This window comes from Hesperophylax consimilis, chromosome 13 (assembly GCF_061612785.1).
Source record: "Hesperophylax consimilis isolate HC1 chromosome 13, BYU_Hcon_1.0, whole genome shotgun sequence".
NCBI classification, from domain to species: Eukaryota; Metazoa; Arthropoda; class Insecta; order Trichoptera; family Limnephilidae; genus Hesperophylax; species Hesperophylax consimilis.
The window spans coordinates 22922317-22943806 of NC_142848.1; the positions used below are offsets into that span (position 1 = coordinate 22922317).

Below are 21490 nucleotides of genomic sequence, written 5' to 3' on the forward strand. Positions count from 1 at the left end.
TTGTACTTTACTTGTTAAAACTAATATAAAATATCTTGATGTAATAAATAGATAGAAACGTAAAGTGGAACAAGTAAATGCAACAGTAGAAACATTAAGAAAATGATTGTGTATTTTTATAAGAATGTGAGAAACATATTTAATGCTACTTTGACTGTTATTGTAAAAATATTTTTATTACCTTATATAACCACCCCACATATACCTCCCATAAGAATTTTTCTAAATTATAGTTAAAGCCCTTTAGTTACGTAGTTTAGAAGAACTAAGTGCACAAACAGACAGATGAGGATAGCGACTTTATTTTATACTATTTAGAAAAGAAGGTAATTTATTCAAAGTGAATACTGCCATATCAATGGTGGTTTATTTAGGTATTTGGATTTAATGTTAACTAAGGTACAAATTGAAATTTTGCCTCTGCGGAATTTAGTTTAAACCTGCAGCCTGCAGGCTTTTACCATGAGTGAACTATTTTAAGGACACACTTCCTTTACGATATATGCCGTATTCTCTGCTTACATGCCATAAAAAAAATTTTTGAAATATTATTTGCAATCATATAATTTAAATATCGGTGGCAATGAAGAGTGGGTAAAAATAACATCAACCGGGTTTATTACGACACATAGAATAAATAAATTTGTACAAGTAATGTGGTATAGATATAGTTCATTTTATAATTTATGAAAAGTTCTTGAGGACCTTTTGTTTATAATTCGAATCTCCTTTATTATACATTTTTAAAAACAAAAATATTTTTTTCTGCCAACATTGTCTGAAAAAAAAGCATTTGCATGTGAAGGTAACCGGATAAAATTGAATAGTGAAAAAAAACAGAACTTAAATAAAAATTACTGTAATATGAGGAATATTACAATAAATACACATACATTTAACAATATTACATTTTAGATCATCGTTGTTATATACACCTTATCAGAAAAGAGAAGTTCTTGCGCCTGATAAGGGAGCCACGATTCTTAAATAAGTTTTAAGTTATAATAAATTTTTTTTTTCTTTATTCATAAAAATATATTTGGATACAGGTTTTTTACATGCTTTTTGACTACCACACTAGACACATGTCCGTATTATGGTAGTCGAAATTTGTGTATAATTATATAAATGTAATATATGATTCATTCAGTTGTAAAATAGGTATAGGTTAAATAGGTTTAACTGAAAATAAGAAAGCGGTGAAAATAAAGATAAATTAAATAATTATTTTAAAAAGAAATTTTTAACAGAATTGAAATGAAAAAAAAGAATAATAAAGCAAATGAACTTATTTAATGATGTCAGGTATTCTTTGATATAGTCTTTCCCTTCATAAATAACCAATACTGAATATATAATATTATGTACATGATCACATACGGGAAAGGAATTGGAGTAGGTAAATCTTGTAAACATAAAGATAAATAAAAATAAGGTAGGATACAAATAATAATAATAGATAATGCTAGGGATAATAGAAATAAAAATAAAAATAATCGCATCAGCGTAATATAAAGTTTTTTTTTAAAGTTAATTTAGAGATAAAATTTTTACTCGAAAATTAAGAACACTATTAAGTTGTAAGGCATTCTTTATAATATTTCCTTCCTTGAGCAAATAACCAGTTCTGTACATTAATGGCATAAAAATCATCAGTTTTGGATGTCTTAATATCAATACTCAGTAAGTTGAACATTTTAGGCGCTATATAAGAGAACTGTCGCTGGGCGAAGGCTGTTTTTGTTGGAGGAATTTTACATTTTTGGTGTGATGAGTAGCGGGTGCAAATATTGTGTTGAATTTTGAGTGTTAAATCATTTTTCCTTATGTGTATAAGAATTGTCTTAACGTATAATTGTCTAATGTCTAGGATTGCGAATTTTTTTAAAAGTGGGTCTGAAGGGAAATATTTTTAGATAGAATATAGATTTTTCAATGTAATGTTAAATTTAAGTTTTTTATAAAAAAATGATAGGTTGACAATACAGCGCAGCTCAGAGGGGAAATTATTGCAGTTTTTTATGGCTTGGTAAATATAATGGTTTTGTATTTGTGTTGTTTAAAAATTAGGTGTAATAAATTGATTTCTCATTAGTTTGTAAAATTCTTGTTAATATGTTAGGGTTGTTTGGGTTACGTTAGTTTAGGTGATGTTATATTAGGTTATTTTAGTAAATTTTCATCACTTGACTTTATACCACCTTTCGAAACTGTTTCTTCAAAGAACCCGTGCGAATATGTCCCTCTTAAAACGTCAGAAGCCAGGGGCGTTTTAGTGGCGGCGAGCTCACCAAGCCAAAAAATTAAATGGTTCCCCGGGGGTGGGGGTTGGGGGGTGCAGGAGCCGTGGTAGGGGGGGTTGATGGGGAAATGTGACGGAAAATTGCCAAAAGAAGACAAAGTTTAAAAGATAAATTGGACAAAGATAACGTTATTTTCTTCCTCGTTTTGATTAATCGCGTTTAAGAAAAACATTAGTTTAAAAAATTAAGAGCAAAAATATTAAGTACCTACCTACCATGGAGATAAAATGATGAATTATATTATGTAGTTCACAAATTTGTCCCCGTTTGCTTAGGAAATAACCTATGATATCACAACATAAATTTTATGTAAGTAAGCCAATGTATGTTTTCAAGTCACATACCAAATTCAAAATTTCGCTCCTATTCAGTCGTTAGTTCATATATTCACATATGTATAAGTTTTGAGTTGTAAGTTTACTTAATTTTAAACTCTTATCAAGTTATTTTATTTGATAGTATACATCAGCATAACTTATTAACGAGTTATAACGAGTGAGTTATTATTATTTGTTATGGTAAATTAAAATATTCTTTTTAATTGTTCTTGTCTTTAACCCCACTAGGAATAAGCCTGTATCGCGGTTAACAATTTACACATCCGAGTGAAGCAACATAAAGGTAATCACTTTTTATAATGTGAAACCGCACAAAAGTCCCAACCGTCTGTAGCCAGTGAGACTATGGATACCCCAATTGGGGATGCGTGAGGCTGCAGGTATTGGGGAAAGGACGGATACGGGGAAGAAGAAGGTGGGAAAATACCTGGCTATTCAGTTCTGGTCACCAAACACACTCAAAGCCATTGCAAGCAACATCTGAATGGGAGTCTTACACCAGAGCGATAGCGAGTGTATCTTCCAATCTAGAACGTACCGCAAATATACTATTCATTATTTTAAATCAGTAAATTTTGAAATAACACAAATTAATCAAATTAAATTAACTTTGATTTGAACCCGATACCTCCGGCTTGCAATTCGAGAGCCTTGCTCTCCGATCATCAAGACCGTCACCACATATTTAATTAGTAATCGAGTTATAAAAAACGGATTATTAATTTCAAAATAATATTTAATCATTCTGTTATGACAGAAACGACTAAAATTCACATAATTCTAGCCTAAATCTTAAAATCCTTTATTCTTTTCAGCATTAAATTTACAACAAACTTTTGTAACTATTATAATAATTACCTCATTCAACGAGGAGATTCCCCTAACTAAAGAACTCAGAGGTTTTCTTGTACTTTATCAACCCTCTGCTACATTAAACGTTTTGCCTCATAAAATAATAACTTCTTTACCGGTAAGAAGTTAAGAAGTGGAAGAGTAAAGTAATAGTTAACGGGAACAATCTCCTTAATTAACTGGATTCTTAATCAAAGATGTCCCGGGGGTGAACGAACGTTCAAAATTATGTTCAAGTGTTTGCTTTTTAAATGTTAAAATCTTCAAATTTTACCTGATTTTACGGGTTGTTTCAGAGAAGTTGAACAATTCATCAAATTTCAAAGTTAATTTCCAAGTTCTGCGAAAGTCCTATTGAAGTTCCGTTACTATATCAACATGGGCCAGTTGCTTCACAGCTCTGAAATAATAATAGAAAAACAGTCCTTGAAATTTAATGAATGGTTCAAATTCTCAACATTAACAACCAGTCCTTATAACATTTTTTAATAATGAAATTAATGTAGCATTCTGGAGGTGAGCTTAAGGGTAAAAATAAAAGATTACATAATGTGCCCTTTCATAGATGGCGCTCATTTAATTATTTCACTTAGACATGTTTTGCAAGTTGTGCTTTAAAATGTTAAAACGAATTATTTGTTCGATCTTACACACGCAATATGAATAAAACTCAATTATTCCAAGAGAGGCATACAAATAAAATATTGTATTGAATCACTGACACAATATTGTATTTGTATGCCTTTTTTAACAGAATTGAGTTTTTATACGGACAAAACTATTTATTCATATTGCCTATGTACGCAAACGAATAATTCGTCTTAAGGTTAATAGCGACGCTCGTTAAGGTTAAACGCAACGCTCGTTGTATTCTACGTGTTCACAGATGGCGTTAATTAATTAATTTTGTTTAAATACGCTTTTGCAAGGTATTTCTTTACAATATTAAGACAAATCATTTGTTTGCGCCCGTATATACGCAATATGAATATGAATCAATAGTTTTGTTCGTTTAAAGACTTAATTCTTTCGAGAAAGGCACACAAATACAATATTTTACCGATGATTCAATCCAATATTGTATTTGTATGCCTTTCTCGATAGAATTGAGTTTTTATATGGACAAAACTATTTATTCATATTCATATTGCGTATATGAGGGCGCAAACAAATAATTTGTCTTAATATTGTAAAGCAAAACCTTGCAAAAGCGTATTTAAACAAAATTAATTAATTAACGCCATCAGTGAACACGTTGAATACAACGAGCGTTGCGTTTAACCTTAAGTGTTCAAAGATGGCTTTGGCTTCGATTGAGTTTTTATACGGATAAAATTATTTATTAGTATTCCTAATATACACCCGCAAACAAAAAAAACCTCAGCATAAAGTCCAAAAAGCGTTTTTATTTCTGAAATAATAAAAATTGCCACCAAAGTTTATTTTAATTTATTTATTTGAGACACTAAATGATCTTTTGATGTATTTTATTTGTATGTGATACGTGAAATATGAAAGTTTGTCTTACCAGGGCGATACTAATTTAATTATCTAGAACTGTTTTGTTTATACATATTTTCCATACTTTTCTTTGATTACTTATGAATTCGATTGGACGATCAGCTTTTTTCCTATTTAATTATCTAGAACTGTTTTGTTTATACATATTTTCCATACTTTTCTTTGATTACTTATGAATTCGATTGGACGATCAGCTTTTTTATGTCGTGCGAGTTAATTTATCTTAGTTTCATATTGTCAGATTTAGTCCCGATCGGGATAACTTCTCGATTAGTTTCACTACTTGCCGCTAGGGTTATCGATTATGCATAATACATTAAAACTACTTCGAACGCTCGCCGGTAGATGGTGTTAATCTGTTTTCCGTGTGCGCTTTCCTTATGAAGACTAAACTATGAAACTAAAAAGACACTGAACGGAGCTATTCAAGAACAATTTGAAGCCATGGTATTACCACTTTGCAAACAAATCATTTCAAAATGGTGTCGTACAAGATGGTTGCCAGTAAATTTCTCCTCACCCTAGATTTGTATGTCATTTATACAAAATCGCACCAATACTCTCTATGCCAACTATGGAATTTGTAACTATACTAACTCGTCGATATATTTCCAATAACATGAAACAAAGTGTGTACATTATTCATTATGTAGGTAGATTAAAGACCCTGTAAACCTAAGATTGAATAAAAATCTTGAAGACCAATAATTATTTATTCATTTATATATTCTACGCCCATACGGGCTTTTACAATTATTTGATATACGTAATAGTTTAGTGAAACAGTGATCAAGAAATAAAAATATACTATTAGTTATTTTGAAATTCAAATTGAAGAATGGTATAATTCTTAACTTAATAATTAATATTATTGAGGAATGTTACTATAGCCTTCTTGTAACTATATTCCTTGCAGTTGAACACATCTACAATTTCTGTGATATTATTGCCAAGTGCATGTAATTTAGGTACAAGTGAGTATTTAAATGACTCACTCATGTAATTGTTGTTGCAAGTAAAAAGAATTTTTGATCTAGTAGTTATAGTTGGAATGTTGAAGGTGATTAGGCTCAATAAATCAGGGCTGTCTATAATTCCAATAAAAAAATTCATATTGAAATAATGCTCATAATATGTTTTAATACGTGTAGAATAAAAATCCAAATTATAATACTTGATCATTGACGATATTAACGACTATGCGATAAGAAAATGAAGAAATGAGAAAATGGTAGCTCTCAGTCGAAGTATGAAACAGTTTTAAAATGACGTAATTCGATAATGTCGAATTAGCTTAGTGGTAAAGATCCCTGGTAAAGAAAAGTTTCTGTGTACAAGTCCTAGATGCGACTGAATTTTTATGTCTTTTCTGTTTCAAATTCTTCGTTTGGGTGCCGTTAATACATACTCAATTATTTCCTAGCAGCCACAGCGGTTTTCTATCGAATGTTTTTAACGAAACGAATAATAATTCTTCCCTTTTTTCTCTTTCTTTCCTTTCATCTTTTGAGGTGTGTACGGGCGTCTCAAATAAGGTCGATTTTATCTTACTATGGTTGAAATTATTCAGACAATTGTAATTTTTTTTTTCGGAAATCGAAAGGACACGGGTTCAAGTCCCGTTGGCGTCATGTATCTTTTATCAGGAGATTTTTCAATGTGGATGAGTGTTTCAGGCTAATAATTATTGCTTATAAAAATAATTGTTACCCTTTGTGCTATGCATAAAAAATCTTGTCTTAAATATTAGTTTACCAAAAAAATTATAATTAAATTTTTTTCTTGACCGGATCATCTACATCAGGGGTGCTCAAACTTGAACTGCTGGCGATCTACCTCAATATTATTATATTCCGATCGATCGACTCTGAGAGGCTGCAAGTATGTGTGATGGAGGATTGTCGTCTATGTAGGTAGGGTGTATCGTGGCGCAGGTATAAGTGTATATATAGGGAAGTTGCACAATTGCATGGCCACGAATCCACATAGAATTTGGAGGAACGACAGAAATTAGTTCGCAATATGCATTTTTTTTGTCAAGGTAGGTGGAGGTCTGCACTAAAAAGTCAATAAAAAAACTTATATTTATTCAAAATTGCAAGTTTATTGGTTCTTATAAAAAACAAACGAGTTCTAGTTTCTAAACTTAACTAAATAATGAATTTGGATGTTGAAGCGTGGCACTGCATGTCCTCAGCATACTTTTCATACGATGGCACGTAATTACCGAGTGCTAATCGCAAGCACGATGACATTTGTTCGTCAGTTAGTCGATTGCGATATTTTGACATAATTATCTTCATTTCAGAAAATGCAGACTCGCACAAGTAAGTTGACCCAAACATTGTCGTCAACTGAAGGGCGATTTGCCTTAGATTCGGATATTTATCTTCAGATATAAAATACCAGAATTTTGTGTCAGATGCTGTGGCTATGAGATGTATATCTGATATTATCTGCAATGTTCCAGAACACTCCGTTCAGTAACTCAGTCCGCTACAAGCTACTAATAAATAATAAAAAAGAAGGCATCAAAAATGGAAAATTTTTCTCAAGATCGACTCAAAATCAGTTTGAGCACCCCTGATCTACATAATGTAATCAATACTTTCATTTGCCTGTCAGGGTATCAATTCTCCAATCCAGGCCGCTCGCAATCGCCATCAAAAGTACATACATTAGTCGACGTTCTTATTCTTGAATCTCGTCGAAGGTACATAATTACATACGTCAAACGTTAAAAGTTGTTCGAGTGGAATGACTTCGTTGAGAATCGAGGATCCATGACCCTTAGGGTTAAAAGGGTCTGATTTATATACTAACCAATCGGTGACATCAGTTTTCTTTTAAATCGGTGTAGATCATACTTCTAAGGCCACGCCCCTTTTCGATTCCAGAGAATAGTACACGCGACATATTATAATTTATTTCGCATCACCATATCATACGTGTATTAATTACCGTAATCAGGCAAAACTTAACATGATAAAAAAACTTTGGTTAGGTGGGTTAGTTGTTTTTGAAGAAATACAAACTTTCCAGGGTTACGAATAACCTGACAATATTTGAAAATCTCCTACTACCATATATTGTGATGGAGGAATTGAAGGAATTAGCCAGCCGAGGAATCGAACTCACGACGTCTGGGCGGGCCCAAACATGATGCCATCTCAGCCACTGACCAGTTTAGTTAGTGGTTTAACGGGGTTATGTTAGATTAATTAGGTTTGTTGTTTGTTTTTTCTTCAACTTCCTTCAATGTTCTATTTTGTCTTTAAACCATCGTAATTATACTCACTTGTATCTGTAATACCTCCCCACCAACCCCGTCAATAATAAATGCGCCGCAGGCGTGCCCGTTTTGAGGAAAATGGGATTAATGCGAATCCTGCGATACCCGTCGTGCCGGAGGATCCCTGTGAGAAACGCTCTTAAAGATTATACTTGTCTACGTCTGTGCGCTTCCAGGAAATGATCTGTTTGAGATGGGAACTCTGGCGTTTATGTGGCTTGGAACTTAACCTGGCGTTTAAAGCTCGACTGGAGCTTTTGCCGGAAAGTAAACTTTATCGCAACTAATAAACATTGCCAGTACTGCAGGAATGTGTAGCAAAAAAAAAATCCTTTGAGTGAAAAGAAAAAGGCTTTGTGAGTTTCACGGTGAATTTTTTTAATTCCCGAGATATTTTGAAGATATTTGAAAAGCGCTATATCCATTGAAGAGATAAACCGTTTAAATGGTTTTTGCATAGGTCTGATGTGGCTGAAATAAGTTCAATTGTCTCTTAGTTCGGGTGGAATTAATGTAAAACTTTTTAAATTACAAAATTATTTTTTGAATAGAATAAAATCATCCAATTCATTGGGCTGCAGCCTGAAGGGCTTGTGTAATTTGGCGATGTCGGTTTTTTTTCAATGAAATAGACAAAAATTCTAGTAATTTTTCTGTTCAGTGGTATAAAGTAATTTTAATTATCAAATAAGCATTTGGTATAAAAAAAGAGGTAAACTAGATAAGTTTTACAAAATTATGGTAAATATACTGGTTTTCGCTTAAATTTTCTATTGTAAGAATCCGAGTCGTTAGGATCTTTACCTACTGATCCAGAAGTCACGATCCGAGTCTTAAGGATCTTTACTTTCTGATCCAGAAGTCACGAGTTCGTGTTCAGGATCTTTACCTACTGATCCAGTAGTCACGATCCGAGTCTTTAGGATCTTTACCTACTAATCCAGCAATCACTATGCGAGTATTTAGGATCTTTACCTACTGATCAAGAAGTCACGAGTTCGAGTTCAGGATCTTTACCTACTGATCCAGAAGTCACTATGCGAGTCTTTAGGATCTTTACCTACTGATCTAGAAGTCACAAGTTTGAGTTCAGGATCTTTACCTACTGATCCAGAAGTCACTATGCGAGTCTTTAGGATCTTTACCTACTGATCAAGAAGTCACGAGTTCGAGTTCAGGATCTTTACCTACTGATCCAGAAGTCACTATGCGAGTCTTTAGGATCTTTACCTACTGATCAAGAAGTCACGAGTTCGTGTTCAGGATCTTTACCTACTGATCCAGAAGTCACTATGCGAGTCTTTAGGATCTTTACCTACTGATCAAGAAGTCACGAGTTCGAGTTCAGGATCTTTACCTACTGATCCAGAAGTCACTATGCGAGTCTTTAGGATCTTTACCTACTGATCTAGAAGTCACGAGTTTGAGTTCAGGATCTTTACCTACTGATCCAGAAGTCACTATGCGAGTCTTTAGGATCTTTACCTACTGATCAAGAAGTCACGAGTTCGAGTTCAGGATCTTTACCTACTGATCCAGAAGTCACTATGCGAGTCTTTAGGATCTTTACCTACTGATCAAGAAGTCACGAGTTCGAGTTCAGGATCTTTACCTACTGATCCAGAAGTCACTATGCGAGTCTTTAGGATCTTTACCTACTGATCAAGAAGTCACGAGTTCGAGTTCAGGATCTTTACCTACTGATCTAGAAGTCACGAGTTTGAGTTCAGGATCTTTACCTACTGATCCAGAAGTCACTATGCGAGTCTTTAGGATCTTTACCTACTGATCTAGAAGTCACGAGTTTGAGTTCAGGATCTTTACCTACTGATCCAGAAGTCACTATGCGAGTATTTAGGATCTTTACCTACTGATCAAGAAGTCACGAGTTCGAGTTCAGGATCTTTACCTACTGATCCAGAAGTCACTATGCGAGTCTTTAGGATCTTTACCTACTGATCAAGAAGTCACGAGTTCGAGTTCAGGATCTTTACCTACTGATCCAGAAGTCACTATGCGAGTCTTTAGGATCTTTACCTACTGATCTAGAAGTCACGAGTTTGAGTTCAGGATCTTTACCTACTGATCCAGAAGTCACTATGCGAGTCTTTAGGATCTTTACCTACTGATCAAGAAGTCACGAGTTCGAGTTCAGGATCTTTACCTACTGATCCAGAAGTCACTATGCGAGTCTTTAGGATCTTTACCTACTGATCTAGAAGTCACGAGTTTGAGTTCAGGATCTTTACCTACTGATCCAGAAGTCACTATGCGAGTCTTTAGGATCTTTACCTACTGATCAAGAAGTCACGAGTTCGAGTTCAGGATCTTTACCTACTGATCCAGAAGTCACTATGCGAGTCTTTAGGATCTTTACCTACTGATCAAGAAGTCACGAGTTCGTGTTCAGGATCTTTACCTACTGATCAAGAAGTCACGAGTTCGAGTTCAGGATCTTTACCTACTGATCCAGAAGTCACTATGCGAGTCTTTAGGATCTTTACCTACTGATCAAGAAGTCACGAGTTCGAGTTCAGGATCTTTACCTACTGATCCAGAAGTCACTATGCGAGTCTTTAGGATCTTTACCTACTGATCTAGAAGTCACGAGTTTGAGTTCAGGATCTTTACCTACTGATCCAGAAGTCACTATGCGAGTCTTTAGGATCTTTACCTACTGATCAAGAAGTCACGAGTTCGAGTTCAGGATCTTTACCTACTGATCCAGAAGTCACTATGCGAGTCTTTAGGATCTTTACCTACTGATCTAGAAGTCACGAGTTTGAGTTCAGGATCTTTACCTACTGATCCAGAAGTCACTATGCGAGTCTTTAGGATCTTTACCTACTGATCAAGAAGTCACGAGTTCGAGTTCAGGATCTTTACCTACTGATCCAGAAGTCACTATGCGAGTCTTTAGGATCTTTACCTACTGATCAAGAAGTCACGAGTTCGTGTTCAGGATCTTTACCTACTGATCAAGAAGTCACGAGTTCGAGTTCAGGATCTTTACCTACTGATCCAGAAGTCACTATGCGAGTCTTTAGGATCTTTACCTACTGATCAAGAAGTCACGAGTTCGAGTTCAGGATCTTTACCTACTGATCCAGAAGTCACTATGCGAGTCTTTAGGATCTTTACCTACTGATCTAGAAGTCACGAGTTTGAGTTCAGGATCTTTACCTACTGATCCAGAAGTCACTATGCGAGTCTTTAGGATCTTTACCTACTGATCAAGAAGTCACGAGTTCGAGTTCAGGATCTTTACCTACTGATCCAGAAGTCACTATGCGAGTATTTAGGATCTTTACCTACTGATCCAGAAGTCACTATGCGAGTCTTTAGGATCTTTACCTACTGATCAAGAAGTCACGAGTTCGAGTTCAGGATCTTTACCTACTGATCCAGAAGTCACTATGCGAGTCTTTAGGATCTTTACCTACTGATCTAGAAGTCGCGAGCTCGATTTCAGAATCTTTAAATACTGATCCAGAAGTCACGAGTTCGAGTTCAGGGTTGCGCAAATGTACTATATTTAATTATTATTTGTTATTTCACAAATATAAAAAATGGCATCTTCTAAAGTGGTACATACTCTCAGAATCGCCCTGATGAAGGACCACCATTCGAAATAGCAGTGTTAGTGAACAGGTCGGAATAGCCAGTACTTCACAACCTTCCTCATCCAAGTTCCTTCCCATCCTCAGTCACCTCAACCTCAAAACATCCCGATACAGGATGCCATAGTCCGTCCAGCTACGAGTGGTTGTTGGGCGCAGTGTTTTATGTGAATACCGAATTTTATAAAAGTCTCAAATGCTCCCAACCTTCTGGAAACAGCAAGACTGTGATATCCCCAATTGGGGTAATTATGAGGCTGAAGCTAGTATATAGGGAAAGGTGATGGGGAAAAAGAAGGTGGGAAATTACCTGGCTATTCAGAGTTGGCCACCAAATATGACTAAAACCAATTCAATTCCAAACGTAAGTCTTATACCAGGTCGATGCTGAGAGTATTTTCCTCACATAAAAGAAAATAAAAACAATAGGCTTAACATTACCATCCGAACCCTAAAACAATCTCAAATGTCAAAACAACATTTTCTGTATTATTTAATTACTTCTTATAAAATAATCTATACAATTATACATTTGAAGTACTTAACCTTTGAATAATGCCACGGCAATCGGCATAGTTCTGATAATAAATATCACCCATTATTAAAAGTAGGCTTAATGCATTGTGTGCGTTATTAATAATGCACATTTACGTGTCGAAACTCAATTACGTCAATTTATTTAGGTAAAGTTCATTCATATTACGAATTACGTTCTGTAAAACATTGCACCGACAAAACGCTTGTAACAAAACAGAAACGTAAACGGTGAATTATTTGATAATGTATTCTCGGAAATATTCTACCCTATTATGCGAAGTAGATTATAGTAAGTAGTTATGCGATAACCACATTGTGAAAAGTTTCAGAGAAATTAATTTACCAATATGAATATTCGTTGCAGGAAAAATAATATTTCAACAGTGTTCTACTTCAAAAAGCGAATAAATAAAAAAACAGCTAACACAGCCGCCCTGGGAACCATTTATTGGATAACCAACATCTCTGCCATAAGTTACCCCAAGTTATTCGAAACGTTTGGTGATTTATCAGGAGTGCCGGGTTCATCTGGTGAGGAGTGTTCAGAAAGCGCCTTCACAACAGTTGCGTGGCGTGCCAGATCGGAGGAGGCTGGTTTTTGCAGTGGCGGCTCGTGACTTTTGGGTGAACTAGAGTGCTAATATTTCAAAAAAATGGTATTTTTGATGTTGTCGTAGCCGAAAACGTCTATTTTTCAAAAATTCGGTTTTATTTATAAAAATTTTCAGAAAATCCGTGCGGCACACGGCCAAACTGAAATTTCATGAAAATTTTCGTACAAAATATCGAATTTTCGAACAAAAATATAAAATCGTTTTGGACTTAAAAAAACATCAATAATATAGAATTTTTCAAACTTAGCACTCTATCACACTCAAAAGCCGCCGTATTTAGGGAGACCCTTTGACCTTTCCAACTGGTCTCTCGACCAATCGCCTTGCGTTGAGGTGGGAGGGATATATTCATTTTGTCACTCCTGGTCGCACTGATATCTAGATTCCTACCCAGCCCTCATTTATTTTACCATCCTAGAACTTCATCTCCTTCCTTTCCTTAAGAAAGACCCTTTATAAAAAAAATATAACTTTCCGCGGCCGATAAAGGGTGTTATAAGCATGTTTGTGAGCCCTAACTAAGGTCAATTCTATTTTACTTCGGATTTTTTTCATGAACGTATTAATTTAATTTCACTGGCCTCTCTGGAGTCTAGAAATTGTCTTTTTTGGTGACATCTCTTTCTAGGATCTATTTGTTCGCTGTTTCTGTCAACTATGCAAAAAATATATAGTATATAAATATGAAGTTTAGATAATCAAACAAAACCAATAATCCAGTTGTTTTTTTTGCTCATGATTTTTGACTGTTGCAAATCGCAACCACGTGCACTTTACACGTGAATATCGGCGAATAGATTAGTTTTTTTTTTTACTTATTTTCCCATCGGTAAGTAAGATTGTTACTTCTATTCCAAGTCAATATAAGTAAAGTTATGCATAGGGTTCAAATACCTTTGAATTCTGAAAAAAATTGCGTGTTCAAATATCATAAAGCAAATGAATCGCGTGACCAAACCTAGTACAGTCAGAATAATCTCAAATTATTATACGTTATGGTTTATTTTATGGTGTGTTCGTTAGGCATACCTCCGTGCATTTGCTTTCGGAAATAAGCCGCTTAAAGTAACGCAATCGAAAAAAGCGTTAAGTCCAGAAAATTGAGGCGTTATTTGAGTACCAAGTCAACACTGATTAGAATTAGAATTATACCATGAATATAAGGCATTAATGTTTTTTTTTGTTAATAAAAGTTCGGCAAATTGATATATTTTTATTACATACACTTTTGCCTATTAACTATTAGATTTAAAGTTGAGATTTGAGGTTTTATACTAAGAAGACATTGATTTTATCCAAAGTGTTATGAAAACGACCATTTTTTTCATCATTCACATCGATCATTAAAAAAACTCTCTCGAAAAATTGGCCTTAAATGAAATCTCCTGTTCTCAATTTTCCTAAAGTTCTCAATGTTCGTTAAAACAAGATGAATCTTATTAAACAATCCACAAAATCTTGTAACGAAAATTTAGAAATCTAAAATTCTATCGAATATCTAAGCTAAAAATTATTTAAATGCAGCTCTGCTATAATAGAACACTAATTTATTTTTCTATAGATTTTCGCAATAAATTTCTATCTTATATTCACTATATTACCTATAATGAACAACTTAACTAAGTCAGCTGTCTGTCTGTAACTGGGAGATTTTATGTGTAAAATATACCTATGGCAAATACCCATATAGGTAGTAAGCATCCACTTCGTGGTTTGACATAATGATAAACGAAACGAATACTTTGTTTTTCACCTCAATAATTTTATACTGACAAAGCTTGAGCCAAGCGATACAGATTGGTAAGTGATCGGTTAAAACTATGTGCTTTTTTTCATTTTATAATATACGAATTTTTATGTTTGCGATTTTTTGCTTAGATCTTCAATTAGATCTGACTTGAAAGTCATTAGTGGAGTTTTAAAATGTAGACAGCATCATTTTGAAATTTAAAACTAGCACTTGGAAAAATGCCCATTTCATACTGAAAAATTTTAACAGTTAACTCGTAGAATTTTAGGTAATTCCTCGAATTGAGGAATCGGTTTTGAAAATATATAAATATAACTAACACGTATAGAATGTTATATTCACAGAAGGTAGATTCGTGAGCTGAATACATTATCATGACAAACTATTTGGTTACTCTCCAAAAACAAATAGTGTGGCCATGGGGTGTTTAGTTTGTATGCAGACATGCAACCTCACGTCAACGGAGTCTGGCAATTTGCATTTACCTACGCTTAACTATGATATAAAGCAAATAGTTACTTTATATCTATCCTAAAACTAATAACCTCAAAAATAGTTAAGCATTAAACCTTATACATTAATAACCTGACTATGTTTGATTTGTACAACATGTGTATTTATTTGAAATAGCAAAGCACTTGAATGGTTTGTTAAGAATTGCACAGCTTTTTCGTCTGGATTTTCTCGAACAATACAATAATTGCAACAATGCGTGCAACATATATTCCATCCTTATGATGAAGATATTAAATGTCAAATACATTAATTTCATATTGTTTAAAATGTTTATGCCATATTTTTATTGAAGAGTTTTGATATCTAGGAAGAAGCTGGATTGGTTGTCATGGTGACCGGATAAATCATCATAATGATAATTCATCACATCTTTAAAAAGTTATATAAAGTCATGGAAAGTGATGAAACAAAAACTTTACTAACTGGGTTAAGTAGGTTGGGTTAGGTTAGGTTAGGTTAAAAAAATAATTCATCGTTTCTAATGACTTTATATCACTTTTTAAAAGTGTATTGAATTGTCACTGTGTTGAGTTATCATGGAACCGGTTGTCATATGTTATTTGTAAAAAATCAATTAAAATATTAATTTCACTCCTACGAAGAACTTTCTGCTAGCGAAGATAATACAATAATTTGTGAGAGTCCCCGGATAACAGCTTGTCGAGGAGGTAGACGGTTCTCGGTTCTCAGCGACAGAAAAGCCCTTCTAGATAATAACACGAATAATAAGAAGCGCACCAACCTCCTTGCCTTTTTGCTACCCGGATAGACATTTATTTACGACGGCCTATGGCAGAAGTCACGGGGGAGTTTGATGAGACAGTGGGATTATAGCATCCTTCATTTTGGGAAATCTGGAAATTCAAAGTAACTAAGGGAGCTATAAAAAAGGGGGTCGTTTTGTTGTGATATATGGCTAGCTAAATTCATGTACAACATTCTCTTCTGATTTGTCGTTTGTGTTTTGTGGATATCTCTTTTCTTGTGTTTTTTTTGCATTTGAAAAACACAATATTAAGAAATATAATTTTCTTCTGTGGTATGTAGAAATATTTTTTATGAACATTGGTGCACTTATACCCGTACGTAAGTACGTACCTGATGCAATCAATTTTTTTTAATAATCATTTTATATCTATATGATATAACGTTTTATTTTATTATAAAACGGGTATTCTTGAAATGTATGGTATGTTTCGATACTGCTGATAAAAAAATTATCAGTTTCCATCTTGACTTGATTTTTCATAGGTTTATTTTAAATAAATATTTTGGTCAGATTAAGTGAGAAAGTCCTGCTTCTCGTTTTAGAAACATTGATTGGCGAAAAATGAAAAAAAAATCTTTGCACAGTATGTTCGTTACGTTCTGTATGACGGAAAATTTCCCAAGGGTGTGCTACTGGCGAAAAATAATACATTTTACAGAAGATACCACACATTGCAATCAGAAATATTATCTAATAAATAGAAACCCTTGCGTTTCAAATCTTAACATAAGTCCACTTCATGAAAATTACATTATTGGAAATTAGTAACTTCGGGATTTATTTAATTATTAATAGAAATGTAATAGTTGAACAACATTACGTTAAGCCCTCGCATACCAAATTACTACCGATTTATAAAAATTTTCTCATAAACTCTTTAAGTTTTTAAGTTCCAAAAAAAATATTATTTTTTAAGATAATATCTGTACATCTGTTATGCCGAAACGGTAATTATATGAAACTAGCAGTTAAAAACCCGCTCCGCGGGTTTTTTTCTGCTAGGCCCTGCGGGCGGCTCTTGTTTAGGCTTCGCCCATTTTAAGTGATATTAACAACAGTTACATTTAATAGATAGATATTAGGACATTCACAGAGAGAGGGTGAGTATATATATTGTTAAAACACGGAACAGGAAGGAGTTAATTAATAATAACATGCTAAATTTACGCATAATAAGAATTACAGTTGTTTGAATAAATGAAATTTTACGTATTTGTGATGGATTATTTCAAATTAAACACTATTATTGACTACATGTCTACAACTGATATTAACTGTTATCTTAGGTACCTAATATAATTAGCTCATAGGAGACTTGCAGTGCTTAGATTATTACATATTGATTAATTGTACCTGTGTTTATGAATAAAAGGAGGGGAATTGTGCGATGAGATTAGCAGTCGGTTTAATTAAAAGGTGTTAATTTTACTCCAACTGGTGGTAATTCTTTACCTACAACTGTTACTGTATCGAATAAAGTTTAAAGTTAGATTAAATATACAACATCATCAGGAGAGTGAAAATCTTTTTTTTTTTTTTTTTTAGTGATAATAATTTATTTATTTATTAACCAATATACATATAATACATAATTAAACAATATATATAATATATAATATTAGTGGTAACAATACCTCCCTAATTGAGAAATTCTCGTGTTTAGGGAGGGTATAAATATATAAAGGTAGATTATTACAATATAGCGCCCCTGAGGTGATATCTCACAAAAGCGGCGCTATGCAAATTGTCCAATAAATGAATAAATATAATGTTTACATTTTATTGTGTATGCACCGAAGTCAAAAATTAAATATAGATTGCAATTGGGAAAGAAGAAGTGGAAGGAGGGGGGAGGCGAGGGGTAAGAGTAGGCTGGGTTGAATTACAATATCGTTAGACGGGAAAGACCAGTTGAGTGGGAAAATATTTAAAAGAGAGTTTATAAAAAAATTCTTTTTAATTATATCTGCTTTTATATTAACATGTTTCCTCATTTCTAAAATTTCAAAATTATTTATAGTGAAGTATTTTCAGACCTGAAAAAAACAAATAGCATATAACCATAAAACAATATATTCATAAGACAAATAGCATTTAATAACGGTTATTCTAATAAATTGATAGTTGAAATACTAAATAAAAAAATTAAACATATTCTCTTCAAACGGTCTTTCTAAAGATAGAAATAAACAATGGCGTAGAATTCTGTTTGTGAATAACGATACTTATAAAATTATATATAAAAACAATCCTGGTAGTATTCAACTGGCGTTTTACACTAATAACAATGAAGAAATATATTCTTAATAATAAAGATAACAAAATTCAAACAAAAAAATAAGGAGTTTAAAAACTCAATTGGGATGATTGTAATTGCTTTTACAAAGGTAGAACCAATATAAACTTTGAAGTCAGAACTAAAGAATATCGCAGGGCTCTAAATGGAAATAGTGAATCTGAGTTTGCAAATCATCTTTTGAATAATGATCACACTTTCGATAAAAAAAATCAGGTCATATATAAAGCACCGCAAATAAATCATTTTGAAATTTTAAAAATTAGAAAACATGTCAATATAAAATTAGTTATAATTAATAAACAAAAAAAATATAAATAATAATGAAAAATGCCATTACAAAGTGATAAGCTTCCAGAAGAAATCTTCTTAGTAAACGCTTGTTAATCGTAAGTAGTCAAATATTGTGAGCTGCATATTTAAATTTTTTTATAAATTTAATTTAGATTAAATTTGATAATATTATTATTAAGTTCTGCAAGTGTTTTAGTTTTTTATTATTGTGACAGCTGTTTCGGCTTACAAGGCCATTTTTAAACTGGCCTTGTAAGCCGAAACAGCTGTCACAATAATAAAAAACTAAAACACTTGCAGAACTTAATAATAATATTATCAAATTTAATCTAAATTAAATTTATAAAAAAATTAAATGGAGTTCTACGAACTAAACACAAAAACAATAAATAAAAAAAAATAAAAAAAAATAAAATAAAAATGCATATTTAAATATTCGCGCCATTCATTTGGTTCGTTTTTAAACCGCCAGAGGTGCGCTCTGTCGGCCATCTATAGCCGTGCGTATCGGCCATTGAAGGAACGCGTGATTTTTTTATAAACGTCAAACATAATCACGTAACTGTGGATAATTTTCATTGTAATGTAATTAATCCAATGGATTATGAACTTTCTAAAACATATTTTCTTCGATATTATCCAAAAATTATATGAGCAGGAACGATGCTTTTGAAGAAATCTCGTATTATTATGAGGCGATCCTATTTTAGTATGAAATCGTGTCTTAATTTTCAAGTTAGCGGAATTTAACCGAAACAGACAATTTAAATTTGACCAATCAGAGGGCCTACATCGTCCAGACGCAAGAGTATTAATACTATCAGATCCTTCGATAGAAAAAAAAATTGCAAGGTAAGCTGCGAAAATTTAAAAAAAAAACTAGTTTTGTTCTGTTATTTAACATGTTTAAGGTATGTAAAAATTCACAGTGTATCTTTAAATGCAACTAAAGTATTAGACGGGAGATTTTTGCTCCACTTAAAACGATTCGTGTAAAATTAAATATTTTCACCATTTTCGCTAAATTATTATCGTTTTTTAGTATTAGCACGCTCCCTCTAACATTCGTATTTACATATCTCCCTCGAAAGCATCTTTGAACGCTTACTACGGGGCCTTAAATCTCCGTGTTGTGACAATATGCTGTATCTCCAAAAAGCTAGTTACTAAATTATTTTAATCTTTTTTTGACACTTTGTTATTTTTCTCGCAAACTAAGAGTAGCATTTTTTTTGAAAGGTTAGGTTGCCCTTTCATTTAAAATGTTGTTGCTTTATGGAGATACTGCATATTGACACATCATTCGACTCGCATGTGGCACGGATAGCTGCCGATACGAGAGGCCAATACGCTGTAAAACAAACGTCCTATGTGCACGGCAACGGCATTGTAGTGGCTAAACAACGTAATTGTGAGGTTGTCCTGGTAGAATGCTGTCTTTTATGTTGCAATGTTCTGTCAGTTACAGCATTGTGCCATTGCCTCAGAAAGTATCCACGATAAACTAGTAAAATTAGTTTCATACGATTAGTTATTATTTTTTTTGGTAAACTAATGTTTAAGACAAGATTTTTTTATGCATAGCACAAAGGGTAGAAATTATTTTATAAGCAATAATTATTAGCCTGAAACACTCATCCACATTGAAAAATCTCCTGATAAAATATATATGACGCCAACGGGACTTGAACCCGTGTCCTTTCGATTTGACCACTGAGCTATGGCGGCTTATCTCTTATCCGCGAAATAATTCAATATATACTAGTGTTTCATCCAATAAGCCGCCATAGCTCAGTGGTCAGAGCTGTCGACCGGAAATCGAAAGGACATGGATTCAAGTCCCGTTGGCGTCATGTATCATTTATCAGGAGATTTTTTTAATGTGGATGAGTGTTTCAGGCTAATAATCATACGATTAGCTTGACAAATGGAATTGATTGAGCGCTCTAAAAACAAAATTCTGTATCTATAGGTACGGTTTATTGCCATAACACGTGCGAATTGATCAACATGGTATTATTTTAATTATTTTATTAGGCCAGACAGAGCGGACTATCTCCAAAAGAATTTCGGAACACTTCAGAGCTTGTAAACTCGGCCACCCTGACAAATCGGCAATTGCCGAGCATTTGATTGACACCGGGCATTACTTTGGATTTGTTCCTGAAATCCTGGGGAGACCGAAAACTTATAGAGCACGGCTGATTACGGAGGTCATTGAAATTCATAAAAATCCCGTAAACATTAATAGAGACGATGGAGCTAAGCTTAATAGTTCTTGGTATCCGGTAATTGACGGATACACCAGAGCTAAACGAAGAAAACCACTTTAAATTAAAAAATGATACGTTAATGTTAGCTCAGAGGGTTGGAGCTGGCAACACGGTATCACAACCTCATACTTAAGCTCACATCTTAACACAACCTCAAATAAGACATCTGCCCTGATGATGGACACTGCAATGCTGTCCGAAACGTTGGCTAAAGAAGGAGTTAGCGCAACACGGCATAATACCCCAAAAACAAATAACAAAAATGGTTTTATTTTATAGAGATATATTTTTTTTATTACGTTGTCACATTGCATATAACTATATAACTTGACACTAAATTGGTATGTTTCCTTTTCAGGTGCACCTGTATTTCTCCGCCCTCCCAGAAGACAAGATCCCCTATGTGAACTCCGCCGGGGAGAGACACCGCGTGAGACAGCTACTGCGACAACTCCCCCCGCACGATAATGAGGTGAGTTACGTCGCGTTACGCTTTACTCTTACGCTAACATGTT

The 21490-nt window shown here is 33.6% G+C and overlaps 1 protein-coding gene across 1 annotated transcript in view; it reads left to right on the plus strand.

Moving 5' to 3' along the window:
- LOC149418609 (uncharacterized) overlaps positions 1-21490 on the plus strand; it is a 382608-nt gene that overhangs the window by 193798 nt on the left and 167320 nt on the right. Inside the window, exon 4 of the mRNA XM_089638872.1 lies at positions 21334-21447. Coding sequence (XP_089494998.1) covers positions 21334-21447 — 114 coding nt within the window. The remainder of the gene's footprint in view (positions 1-21333; positions 21448-21490) is intronic.